We start from the raw sequence: 13,013 nt of genomic DNA, 5'->3' as shown, positions 1-13,013 counted from the left end.
CTTCTGCACCTTCCCAGCACTCTCCTGCAACTGGAGAGAGATCTGCCTCTTGCATCCTTCTCCCACTGAGACTTCATCCCTGGGGAAATCAACCCAGGCTCAACCCAAGGGAAGAAGACAGCCTACAGCCCCAGGTGCCCTTACGACCCAGGCATTGATCTCAGTCCATCACACCACCCCTGGTCCTTGCCTCTCCCCTGCCTTGTAGAGGAGCTACATGGTTTTCTCTAGGGGAAGGGATGGAAGCAGGAAAGAGCCAAGGAGAAAAAGGGAAGCAGGCACAAACACAATGGGACTCTGCCAAAGCAGGGCTCTCTTACCTGGGAACAAGGCCTGATATGGACCAGCAGCCTCTTTTTCCAGCTCCAGGTCTTTCTTCTCCACGGTCTCGGGCGCCTCTTCCTTTGGAGGGATGGCAGGGGCAGGGGGTGGAGAGGCGGGGGGCGGGCTGGAAGGATGGGAGCTGGGGGTGGCGGGGTAGGAGTAGGCTGGCTGCGAAGGTGGCTCCTCCATCTTTTGGATCACCTCAGCTTTGAGCACAGACACAGGTGAGGCCCTGGGAGAGAGGGGAGGTGGACTCACAGCCTTGCTGTAGGACGTGGAGGCGCTGGGAGACAGCACGGGTGGTTTTCGGTGCACCAGTCCCGGGGCAGAGGAGGAAAGGCCTGATTTGGCACTGTCCAGGCTCCGCTTCGTCACCTTCTCTTCCATATCCGCACGCTGCTCATTCGCCTTCAACCTCTCCTGCGACAAGAACAGAGCAGAACTCAGCAAGACATCTCTACCTGCTTCTGGAAAGCGGCACAGACCTACCACCAAGCCAGACCAAAACATGGTCTTATCAAACATGCACTGGAATAAAACACACGTTCCCCAGTGCAGCACCATTTTAAGACCAACCTGATGGAGGGTGACACTGATCTGGGACAGCTTTACAATTTCCCAGCTCTGGGAGCCGTATGAAGGGTGTCTTAGTTTTCACTTGCAACCAAAGCAAACCACTTCTAAGCCTCCAGCCTAGCAAGCACACATGTAAAATGAAGGCTGAAAACCAGATGACTGCTACAAAAATTAAATGGGTATAAAACACCCAAATGAAAGCTCATGACTTCCAAAATCATTTGGTGAATGGGAGCTGGCTCCAGGACCCAGTGTGATTGCTGTCAGTATTGCAGCTGCTTCTCGGAGCCGCTCAGGAGGTTTGTTTGGAGGTGACCAGGGATGAAACCACTCAACTAAACAGAGACATCCCTAGGGAAGGAGTCAAGGCCGCCCTGCTGCTGGGCAGCCCTCCTGACAGCACTGCTCAATGGCTCTACACCAAACCCCTCCAAAACCCACCCTAACTGTGCAGGATGCACTGAATGCCTCATATCCCAGGGACCAGGGCAGGATCACTCAATGCATCCATACCCTTGAGACACACTTGCAACACAGGCACAGCGGCTTTTTCCCCTCAGACACTCCAACTTCAGGCTTGTTTCACGCTCAAGCAAGAAGCTCTTGAAAACATACCACGAGCTGGGCACTCCTCTGTAGCTCCATGGCGTGGGCCGCTTGCTGCTGCAGGATGTACAGCTCGTGCTGCCGCAGCAGCTGCTGATGAGAGAGGAGCTGGAGCTGGTGAGCATGCTGGAGGGAGCTCCTGGTCGGGGGGTACATGGCGGGCCACAGTGGAGGTGCCCGGTCCATCAGCTCCGCTGGGGAATAAGCAGAGATGCAGTCAGGGAGGCAGGAGGATGGGGATGACTAGAGGGTTCAGGATAGCTCAGGACAAATTTCTACCGCAATCCCAGGGTGTGAGGGATGCCAAACATTGGGCTGCCAAACATTGGGCTATGCAGAAACACAACCAGAAATGCAGAAGGGAAAGCTTGCTGACTTCCCCATGGCAGTCCCACTCCCACCACCCCATGGGTCCTGGCGCCATCTGACTTGCTTTGGTCTCCAGGCACCCTTGCTTTGACGTTCCCTGGCTGAGCCCATGAGTACATTCTCCTAACCAAGGATTCAAACTCTGTGGGGTCCTGCAGATGATGAGGAGCCACTGCTGAAGATTACAGATTTCCATCTCCAAAACACACCTAAGAAGAGGCCAGCTCATGCCCAACCTAGAGCTGTGGCTGCTGGTCCCCATGGTCCTATCTAGCCCTCTCCAAAGCCCGTTTCCTCCACAGCTGTCACAGCATGGTCCTCAGCGACGCGCTCACATCCTTACCAAAGTGTGGCAAGTGCTCGCTGGGGATCACAACAAGCTGTCCCGACTGTGGGTCTCTGGCAAACTGGTAGGCAGAAGGGAGAGCTCCCCCCATGGCAGGGGGGAAGCCTGGAGTCATGCCCTGGTGCAGGGAAGGGTGACCGAGTCCTGGAAGACGAAACACCACAGTCACAACTCAGGGGATGCAGGCAGCTCCTACCCATGCGAGAAGTCATTTACCATTTGATTGCTCAAAAACACCTTCTTCCCTTTCCCCTGTGATCAGACAGCAGCTTCACCGGGCACTTAGCAACACCTCTCTCTGAACTGCATCGGTGTGAACACCCCATGGACACGTTGCTCCCTCCCAGAGCACTCACCGTAGGGATGGCCGGCCAGCCACATGGAGGGGCTCCCTGTCCTGGGGAGCCAGGGGTGGGCTGCCAAGTGCGAAGCCGGGTCTGCAGACCAGCGCCCGGAGCCCGTCAAGGCTGGGCCTCCCGTCACCATGAGGTTGGAGTTCAAACCGTTCGTGGCACAGCCGGAGGGGTGTATCCGGGCAAAATCTGCCAGCTCCTTGCTCTCTCTGGTGTTGGAGGAGGCAAGAGAGAGAGTGAGAGAGTGCCCAAGTGCTGCAGGTTACTGTCTGGCTGGAGGAGCCCAGGGGTATGGACCAGTCTGCAGAACAAGTGTGTTTGCAAACCAGGGACAGACACCCAAGGAGAGCTGTGATGGAGGTGGTTAACATCACATCCAGAATAAAACATCCCATGTCTCCATCCCTTTGGAGCAGGCATGGATTTGCAGCAGTCTATTAGGATTGCTCTGCTGCGTATTTAGGATCTGCCTATAACCCCATGGTACCTCACTCAGCACTACTCTCAGCACCAGCAAGGCTAGTGCCAGCGGCCTCACCAGAATGGATGCACCCTGTCCCCTCTCCGGACAGGCTGTCCCCAAGCATGGCATGTGGCACTGCAGCAAGAGACCCCATCTCCCTTCAACCCTCACCTGAGCAGCTTCTCCTGATCCCGCTCCAAGCGCCCCGCCAGGAGGTGGCTGTCCCGGTGGCGGCTCCTCTCATCCCCACAGTCATCTTCTGAGCGTCCATGCCCTTAAGAGACAACCCGGCACCATCAGACACAAGAAACAGTCTGGGGAAAGCTGTCCCCGCTCCTCTGGACACGGAGAGGCAGTACCCTGGGAGCCAGCACACCCAAATGCCACTGTCCCCAAGACTACATCAGGTTCAAGTCCTAAAGGACTGGGCAAGGCTATCTATGTGATCAGGATATTCTCACTAAGGTGGCTCCTGAGAGCAGCGAGGTGCATGTGGTTTGAGGTTTGCGTCTCCAAGCCATCAAGGGACGCACTCACCAGGCCAGGCCAGTCTCCCAGGACAGGACAGCCACCAGCCTGAGAGCAACAGGACCAACGGGACCGTTTTCGCTGAAGGACAGTGGCAGATTTCCCATCTCAGAAGGAGATGAGGCCCAGATAAATCCCTGCATCAAACGACACAGTCCTGCTCAGCACATCTTGCGGGGGGGAGGGGATTTTATCTCTGCACCTTCTGAAGCATCTTCTGCTCCTGTAAACCAGCCTGGGAGCACAGAGTATGCTCCGAATCCGTGTCCTTCTGCAACAGGCAGAACCAACACTATGGACCCTCACAAAACCAGTGTGTTCTGCTCTGCAATTCAACCCATTAACAGGAATCTGCATCCTCCCCAAGCCATGCAACAAGAAAGGGTCTGGCAAGGCAGGGACACATATGGCAGATGAGGGTAAGAGTCCAAAAAGGGGGGCTGGCTGTTTGGCTGGAGAAATAGCTTGTCCAGAATCAGAACAGCTCTTGCAAATACAGCCTGGCATGGTAGCAGCTGCATCTGCAAGAAGTTAGGAAGCACCTTCACAGGAGCAAAAAGCAGTGCCTCGCTTGGCCTTGCCAGGACCAGGTATTGGGACCACCCTTCTCTCACGTTACCCAAGGTCTTCACCCCAGCCGCCTGATCTTAGGCTTGCTTTTCCCCATTTTTTTTTCCCTAGCTTCTTTCTTGCACATGCATTTTTTCCACAATTCCCTGTTGCCCCTCTCTGTATTATGCTTTGGTGATACCATACACTCCTAAATCCCAGCCTTGCTTTCAGTGAGCAGCCAGCCAGTCTAACAGGGCCAGGAGGAAGGTGTTTGCTTCCCCCCAGCTCCCAGTGCTCCCTGCCAAAACATCCTCCGCCCGAGCGATGCTCTGCACCCCGCAGGGCTCAGCGGTGCAGCACAGCCTTGCACGGCTGCACCCTGGCTCCCCGGCAGCCCTTTCCAGGGTCCTCGCTCTCCTGTCTGGATAAGGTTTGGCACACGGGAAAACATTTCTGAACATCAAGTCTATTCTGCTGACAGGCAGTCTTTTCAAGGAGGGCTCCGCTGTGTATTTCCACAAACCTGGACAGCCCATGGTTTTTTTGCTGTCAAGTCTCCAATTCCCTCAGCTTTTACTGTCAGAAGGAATCCAGGAACAAGACAACATCTCTCCCAGCTCCTCTCCCCATGGCTCCTTCCATGGGCTTCAGGCAGAAAGCAAAGATGCTTTAAAACCAGGCACACACCTCTCCCTCCCAAAGGACTTTCCAAGGCCACCACATTGCCCTTGCAGCCTGCCAGGACGCTGCGTGCAGTGGCTGTCCCCAACCAGCCCCTCCTCGACTCACTGAACGATGCCCCATGCAGTCTCTGTTGCTCAGTTTTACTACCCAGCCTCCACGGCATGAGGCACAGGGGCTCGTGAATCCCTCTGGAGTCCCAGCATCCCTCCCTGTCTCTCTGCCAGCATCCCCACTTGCACACAAATCCCCTTCCACCTCCTAGCCCAGGTTTTCCCCCCTAGAAGCCCCTTTTCCTATTTATTTTCCCCAATCGATGCCCAACTGCCTGTTCAGTGTCAGCAATATGGAGCAAGCCCTTGGTTAACTCGCAGCCTCCCTCCATTCCTTGGCACAAGGTGAGCTGACACCCGCCCCCAGCCTTTTATTAGAAACACATTATTTTGTTATTTTATCTCTGCTCCTCCCTCTCCCATCCACATTACTTGCACTCTGTTATTTATAGACGGGTTTATCATCTTTTTCTCATCCTCCATCCAAACACACACACTTTCTTATTCCTCTAATTCCCTCCTAGCCCCCACCCTGCCAACAGGACGGTCCCTTTTCTGTACAGACCGATGATTGTCCGGACAGTGAATGATCATTTTGTCTATATATATGAACATGACGCACAGACCGCATAGAAAAATTCAATCAGTTATGCATGGAGGAAAGGCTTAGGTCCGTTTCCTTGACAACCCATGCCCAGCACTAAATACTTGCATTTTACTTGCCAAATACTACAGATTAGCCAACTAAAGCCTGCTTTCTCCTTCTTAAAAGGTCTAAACATTCAAGCACCGTCCACTCAGTGCAAGCAAGCTAATGTTATTAGACGAATATCTCCTGGCACACAAAGGGGGGGCAGCATTTGGGGGGCGAGAGGAGGAGAAAAGCAGTCTTGTTTTCTGTCTGAAAGCCAACTGCATCACTTAGCAACGAGCCCGGAGGCCTGCCAGAATTCAACCCTTGTTTGCAGCCTTTTAGTTCGGCTCAGTAAATTACATTTAACGCAAGCTGGGAGGGTCTGCGACGATTGAACGGCTGAACAAACAGCTCCCTGTGCTGCCCACGAGGTCCTCGGTCGGCTCCCGCCTGGCCATGGGGAGGGTGACAGGAGGCGATGGGAATGGGGAGAGGGGCTGCTGACTGGGAGAAACTGCCTCTCACCACTGAGGTTCAGGAGAGGGGCGCAAAGGCAGAAAACTGGGAAAGGCGAAGGCTAAAAATGGAAAGCCAACCATTGCTCGCCGGCCACTTGCTTTGGCATCGCTCCTTGGCACGCCAGAATCAAGCTCTCCCCATGCTGGGCAGCCCCCAGGCGTTATCTTGCTACACAAGCCAAACAGAGCACCAAAAAGCTTGCTGGAGCCATCACCCTCCTGCCAGCACCATGGCTTAAATCAAAACCATGAGATTAAAACACCAGCACAAAAGTGCGTTAAGGGGTTTCTCTGTCACTCCCTTTGCTAACAGGGATCAAACACATGGAGAGGGGTTGTCCTTGGATATGGGCTGAGGGGATGGAAGGGGGGAAAGGGGACTCCCTCCCTGCTGTGGTTTACAACATGCTCGTGGCTGGGAAGGGGAGGCAAAGGGAGCTGAGGATGCCAAACTCAGCTTATGCCACACAGCCTGCACTGGGTGGCTGCTCTCCCCAGGGAACAGATCCTACAAGGAAATCCTGAGACAGGTCTGGGCAACCTACCTTTGATGCTGCTGAGAGACAGCGAGCGATCCCGGTCTGCCAAGCTGGGTCCCAGTTTGCTGCTGCTGCTGCTGCTGCTGTTGTCCTTCTGCCGGGCCACAGCCACGGCGATGCCAACAGGCAAGTGCCTCACCTCCACCTCACCCTGGGAGCCGATGCTCTCACGACCAAAGGATTTGGCACTCTCGGGTCTCTCGGGGTCCCTCTTCAGCTGCTTCGCTGGCTGCTGCAGCAGCAGCTGCTGCACTTTGGAGGCGCCCAGCTGCGAAGAGTCCAACTTCACATTGCCCAAGCCGCCAAAGGGGCTCTTCTTGCCGCAGCTCTGCCGGGACGCGGTCTCCTTGGCAAAGCTGCCGCTGTACTTGATGAGGCTCTGCATGGCCGACCCTTCGCCATGCGAGGCGGGGTGGAGGACGTCCGCAGCACCCCGTGAGCCCACCACTGAGGACCGTGGCAAGCCGCTGGGGTCAAGGTAGACCTTCTTGGCTTCCTCCTCCGCCCGGGTGACGTGGTTGTGCTGCGCGGCCAGCACTGCCATCTGCGTGGTGGCAAAGTTGCCCATCTCAAAGGGTTTCCACTTCTGCTCAGGCGGTTTCAGCTGACCATGGTCCAGGTGCTGCCGGGAGGAGTCCAAAGTGCCGTAGACCTTTGCCGCTTCTTTGGAGCTGGATCTCTGGAAGCGATCCCGGTCGCAGGGGCGATGCTCTGCCTCCGGACTCGGCTTCAGCAAGTCCTTGGAGGTCAGGAACTCCCTGCTCTCCGGAGAGCCCAGCCCTGGCCGGTTGAGGAAGGGCTCAGAAGTGACCTGTCTCTTCAGCGCCATGGAGTTTGCCCTGATCACCGAGCCCTTCTCCCTCAGAGCCTCCATCCTTTTGGCATCACCGTGGCAAGAGAAGTCCTGGGACAAGAGCGTGCGGGAGGCGTCCGCGAGGCACCGCTCCGTGGGCGACTGCAACACCCCCACCTTCCCGAGGTCCTTGTCCTTCGCCTTGTTGTCACGGGCCTGCGAGGCGATTTGGATGGGCCCGCTCCTCTCATCGTAGGCTTCGACCGAAGGCACGAAGGTGGGGGCGATGACTTTGTGCTCCCTCCCCAGCTCCTTGGCCGGCGGGAAGATGGTGTACATGCTGGAATGGACGGGCTGCGGAGGGAATGTCGTGGCTGGCGTCATCTTCCCCGGCTGCGAGGGGTGTGGGGACGGGCAGCTGCAGGAGACGTGCAAAGCGCCCACGGAGGGCAGGAGGGGCTCCCCCCGCTTCAGCCGCTCAGCGTGGGCGTGCGCAGAAGGCCTCATGTTCTCATCGTGCCGAGCGGGATCCTTGGCACAGCGGTCCTGCTCAGCACCCAGGACCTTCAGCATGGGGTCCCCACCGCCGTTGCAGTTGCTGAGGGAAGAGCTCTGCAGCGGGTTCTTGGACTTGGGTTCCCCGCCGCCGGCACCCCGATTTGGCATGTGCTCAGCCAGGAACGGCGAAAGACGCTCACCGACCTTCACTACCTTCTCCACCACGCTCACTTTCCGGTCGCTGTCGGGCTTGGTGTCCTGCGTAAGGTCTACCACGCTGCGGGGCCGGGGTTCCTCCTTCGGCTTACCCTCCTTCTTGGCAAACGGCAGGGACAGATCGCTCCGGCATGCCCGCTCCTTCCCACCAGGGTCTTTAAGGCCTTCTTTCGAGCTCTTGTGCAGCTGCCCAAGGTCCTTCTCCCGGAGCAAAGTGCTCGACGTGTGGTTGCCTGCGGTCCTCGAGAGGGGAGGCTGTGGGTGCAAAGCAGACTGGCCCGCATGGCTGGACAGGTAGAACCCATCTGCAGAGAAGAAGCAAACAAAATTACCACGGGCCTCCAGCCCCTTCAGTCCTACTCAGAGACAGGCGAGAGGTGGCAAACCAGGAGGGAATGGGTTTCAAGGATGTTTCAGACATGGCCAGGAAGGACCAGAGCAGAGACCAGGCAGGTACCTCCACGTGGCCCAGATGGGATGCAGAGCAGCCCTGTCTCCGATGCATGCTGAGCCTTGCGATGCAGCAGCAGGTGGGGGCTTCACGGAGGGACCTGGCTGGGTTCCCTACAACACAGCCACATCCAAGACCTTGCTACTGCTAAGACCAGGAAACACCCCTGGATGATAACCCCGGGGGACTCCTGCTCTTCACCTTTAACACCCCAGCACCAGCAGCTCCAGCAGCCAAGACAGCCCAAAGGACAGGGTGAGCACCCAGCGGTGACCGAGGGGAATGGCACACGGGGACCCAGACTCACCTTTCTGCGACTCGAAGAGGCTGTGCTGACCCAGCTGGGCCAGGAGAGGACTGCCGGCGCTGGGGGGCTCGAGGTGGCTCAGGGGAATGTACGACGGGTAGAGCCCGTTAGGCAGATGGGAAAAGCCTGCAGAAAATGGGAAACAGAAGAGGGAAACATGTTTCAGCCCAAGCGGCACGCTGCCTTGGAACGAGCCCCGCAGGAGCACAGACTGTTGTGGCTGTCGGTCCCTCGCGCGCCAGGAGCGGCGGCTGCGAGGACACATGCGGCAACGCACACCGCGCACAGCCCATGGTGGGGAGCGCTGCTCGGGGCCCCCATTTCAGGTACCAACCCCCCATTGCGGGTCCCCCAGCTCACCCCTTGCACCTCTGCAAGGCTCTAACTTTGCCACCGGTGAGCTGCAAATGGAGCGTGCTGCTTTCTGAGCAGAGCCTTAAATCTGCAGGCTGAACGACCAAGCTGCCTGGCCAATAAGCTGTTTTATCACAAGTACTGCGACCTGTGGGTGAGGGCACTCCACAACACGCTTCCTGAGCAGCGATAAGACCCTCTTGCCAGCGCAGCTTTGCCAACACAGCCCATCCCCACTGCAGCTGCCCAGCACCAAGTACAGGCTTTGGGAAAACGCAAGAGCATCCTCCACAGCAGCTCACACAAAGCATAGTTTCATGTATCCAAAACCAGCATCTTATCCCAGAGGAAGACAAAACAGAGCAGAAAAGCTGCCACACATCCACGAGCTGATATGAAAGCAGCATGTCCCCAAGGCCCTGCTGCCAGCAGTCTGGATTATGTCCTGGACACTGGGGCCTCCTCCAAGAGTGGGCCCCCCAGCAACATCCTCACGCAAATAATCATCATCAGCATTTCATCAATGAATACAATCACCATAACAGTGGTAATAACACAAGCTCTTGGCTACAGGCAGCAATTCCTCTACAACACTGCCACCAAATGGCATCTGCGCAATACTACAAACCCCAACGCTCTGCTAAAACCAGCATGGCAGTTGGTGCAATCATTTAAAAAACAAAAAAAAGCCATCAGGAGAGTCTGAAGGAGCCAGTCAAGCCCTCTGCAAGCCTCCTCCCTTCCCCTCAGACCCCATTAGCAACCAACTTCCCCAAAATTCAACGATCTTACTGAAAGCAACAAGGCAACAAGTTTGTCAAGAGTCCAGCATCCAACTGGATCAAAACAACATCACACTGAAACCCAAGAGGAGACAGAGAAGTTCAGTCCCCGAAGCTGCACGTGGAGCACCATCTGCGAGAGCTAGTCAATATTTCACATTATTTAGACAGCCAGGATCTCTTTCGCATACATGTTTGCATCCCGGCATATGTGCTTCACCGACACGGTGCTCCGCACAGCTCCTGGCCCAGATCCATCGCCCGACAGCTCCCAGCGGCATCACCCGCACATGCCAACCCTCCAGTGGCAGGACCAGGGGACCTGCTGTGCCCACAAAGTTCAACACAGAGCCCATTCCCAGCAGGTAAAACTTGCTGTTTAATCTTGTGCTGGGTGCTGTAAAGGCACTGAGCATGCACACACATTCACGCCTCTCCTTGGTAACCCTAAAACCTTCGCATTGGAGCATTTCCAAACACCTTTTCTTATTCCAGGGCTGGAGATCACTGGGTAGCACCCAGGAGCGCCTACCCCAGCTTAGCTGTGAGCAGCTCCACTCCGCAGCATGTTTGCCTCCGCCGCGCCACCTCCACCGCACCGCTCCGGCACGGCTGGGCTGGCGACAAGCCAGCGTCTGGAGCAGGAGCAACACATTTCCGAGGGAACGCGAGTCCCATCTGGCAGAGCACATGGCTGCAGCACAGCAAACCCCCTGGAGCACCCCATGCCACACCAGCCCAGCAGCCCCGGCCCCAGACATCCCCACATGAGCCCCTTCTTGCAGCCAGACCTCGATCCCGGCTGCAGCCACTCCAGCAACCAAGAGCACCGGCACAGAGATTGTGGTGAGACGCATCCTATGCTGCAGACACCGCCATGCACAGATGCCTATGGCACAGCCCCACTTGCACATAGTGCAAGGACATGAAGCCACCTGCAGAGCTCCAGGAAGTGGATATGATCCATCCCTGCCATCCAGCACAGGGACACTTGCACACAGCTTAAGATACTGGTACCCAAAGAGGCATTTTGGTACCAGTTACATTCCTGGTCCTACTGGGGCAGCTCCCTGCCTGCGGCATCTTATCCTACCCAGGGATAAGGGTCAGCCCCAGCCCTAGATGCTCTGGGGCTTCCTCCACAACCAGCATTATCACATCACACCACAGGGACCCAGCCTCGGCCCGGGGTTGCAGGAGGAGGAGCAGTAGTGGAAAGGTCAGCTGAAAGAATGAGGGGATGAGAAACTGGGATGGCAGTGGCTGAAGGACAGATGAAATCCCTTCCACCTGCCCAGCATAAGATGAGCTGTCACAGAGGTTCTCTAGCCACTGTGCTGAAGCAGGGAGCACGAGTGGTAACAAGTGGCTTCACGTGCAGTCCGAGCTGGGGACTGGTTCAGGTGGACAGGCTGGGGACCCTGCAAGGCAGTCTCACCACCCCAGCTTGGGAAGCAGCAGCAGAACTGAGCTGATGCCACCAGCCAAGCCCCAAAGCCACCTTGTACTGGGCAGCCCTTCCCAGCACCTCCTGCAAACCATGGGAGCAGCGCTGCTCCTAGGAGACGTGTAAGCCCAGCACAGGGGCTCAAAGCACATCCCAAAGCTTTGCAGGTGCAGAAACTGAGGCACGGGTAGGTGCAAAGACTTGCCTGCATCACCCAGCTGACACGTAGCAAAACCAGAGAGCCACCTGAACCCCAGCCTCGGGTTTACCAGCAACACTGTTTTCCCTTGCTAAGCGCCCAGAGGAGAAGCTGCCCAGGCTGTATTTACCTGGCCTGTTCCCTGCCAACAGCCAGGGCAGGGAAGAGGGATCCGAGCCACAGCCTTCCTGGGGATGAACCCAATGCAAATCCAACCTCAAGGCACTGCCAGAGCATCCCTTCCTCCGTACAGCCCGCCAGCAGCAATGCTGACGGGCTGGCGTAAGACTCGCACACAGCCCGAAACTTGCTGCCCCACTCCCCCGGGCAGGACCTGGAGGTGAAGCTGCTCCTCCATGTGCTAAGTAGCTGCATTTGCAGGAGGCGGCCGCGGGCAAGTCGCTCCCTCCTTGGATCTCCGCGCCAGAAAGTGATGCCAAGGGGAGAAACTCTACCGCAGTGAGCAACGCACAGCTCACCCCAACCATGGGCTTCTGCCAGGAGAAAGGGAGGGGAAAGGGGGAAACCACAACCATCTCCATCTGCCTGCGGCCAGAGCGTTTGCTGAACCAGCGCAAGATCCGCTTCGCCCAGGGACACGCCGACAGGTCTCAGCAGGCTAAGCCACGCTCCTCCAGCCAACTGCTCGCCCAGAGGCGGGCTGGCACCACAGCACAGGCAGGGAGGTGAGAGTCGGCAGCGCTGCCAGCACCAGACTGGCTGTGCCCCCCTTCCCTTCCCCTGCCACGCCATGCCAAGCCAAACGTGCATGCCCATCAGCACAGCCTCTGGCCGCCTGGGAAAGGCACCACCAACAAGAATCCCACACGGGTGCTTTGCCAGTGTGGGCATGCACGATCCAAAGCAGCCTGGCTCAGAGGGTAAAAGGGTTTAAGGGGCACAGAGATTGTCCTCAAGCCACCTTAACCCTGCAGGAAGGCGACAGCCAGCAGCCAAAATGCACGTCCCTGCTGAGCTCCCCCTGTCATGCTCCAGTGGGTGTAGTGGATGGGCATGGAGGGGGGATGCACACCCTTGCCCCTCCTTCCCAGCTCCAAGATGATAAAACATACCTGCTTTGCATGACTGAGACATAAATCACTAAGGGCTGTTAGTAGAGGAACTTGGCGGGTGCAGATGTGTCAGCCCAGTTCATCTTCTTCATCTTTGCTCAGCTCTCCAAAACGGCATGGGGAGCAGGGGGAAGAGGCATGGCCGGGTGACTCACCACCAAGAGGGGATGTGACTGATGGAGAGATGAGATACCAGCAACCGCACAAACCGCACACCAAACGTCTGGAGGCCGGAGGTCGTGCCGGGGGAAGCGGGAGGGAAATGGGCCCCACGTGCTCAGCCTGCTTGGGGTTTGCCCAAAGCTCCCCGGGAGGAGAGAGCCGCCAGAAAACATCATCTGGCAGCGGTGG

General features: G+C 57.0%; 1 protein-coding gene across 6 annotated transcripts in view; it reads right to left on the bottom strand.

Moving 5' to 3' along the window:
• The window catches only part of TNRC18 (trinucleotide repeat containing 18), a 59,475-nt gene that overhangs the window by 30,769 nt on the left and 15,693 nt on the right, over positions 1-13,013 (bottom strand). For all 6 annotated transcript variants that reach the window (XM_075058739.1, XM_075058740.1, XM_075058734.1 and 3 more), the window contains exons 3-9: positions 8,808-8,933; positions 6,549-8,354; positions 3,209-3,311; positions 2,578-2,783; positions 2,219-2,365; positions 1,516-1,700; positions 321-744 (exon numbers count right to left, since the gene is read on the bottom strand). In XM_075058739.1, coding sequence (XP_074914840.1) covers positions 321-744; positions 1,516-1,700; positions 2,219-2,365; positions 2,578-2,783; positions 3,209-3,311; positions 6,549-8,354; positions 8,808-8,933 — 2,997 coding nt within the window. The remainder of the gene's footprint in view (positions 1-320; positions 745-1,515; positions 1,701-2,218; positions 2,366-2,577; positions 2,784-3,208; positions 3,312-6,548; positions 8,355-8,807; positions 8,934-13,013) is intronic.

Source organism: Buteo buteo, chromosome 27 (genome assembly GCF_964188355.1).
Source record: "Buteo buteo chromosome 27, bButBut1.hap1.1, whole genome shotgun sequence".
NCBI classification, from domain to species: Eukaryota; Metazoa; Chordata; class Aves; order Accipitriformes; family Accipitridae; genus Buteo; species Buteo buteo.
This window is presented reverse-complemented; position numbering and strand designations above follow the sequence as displayed.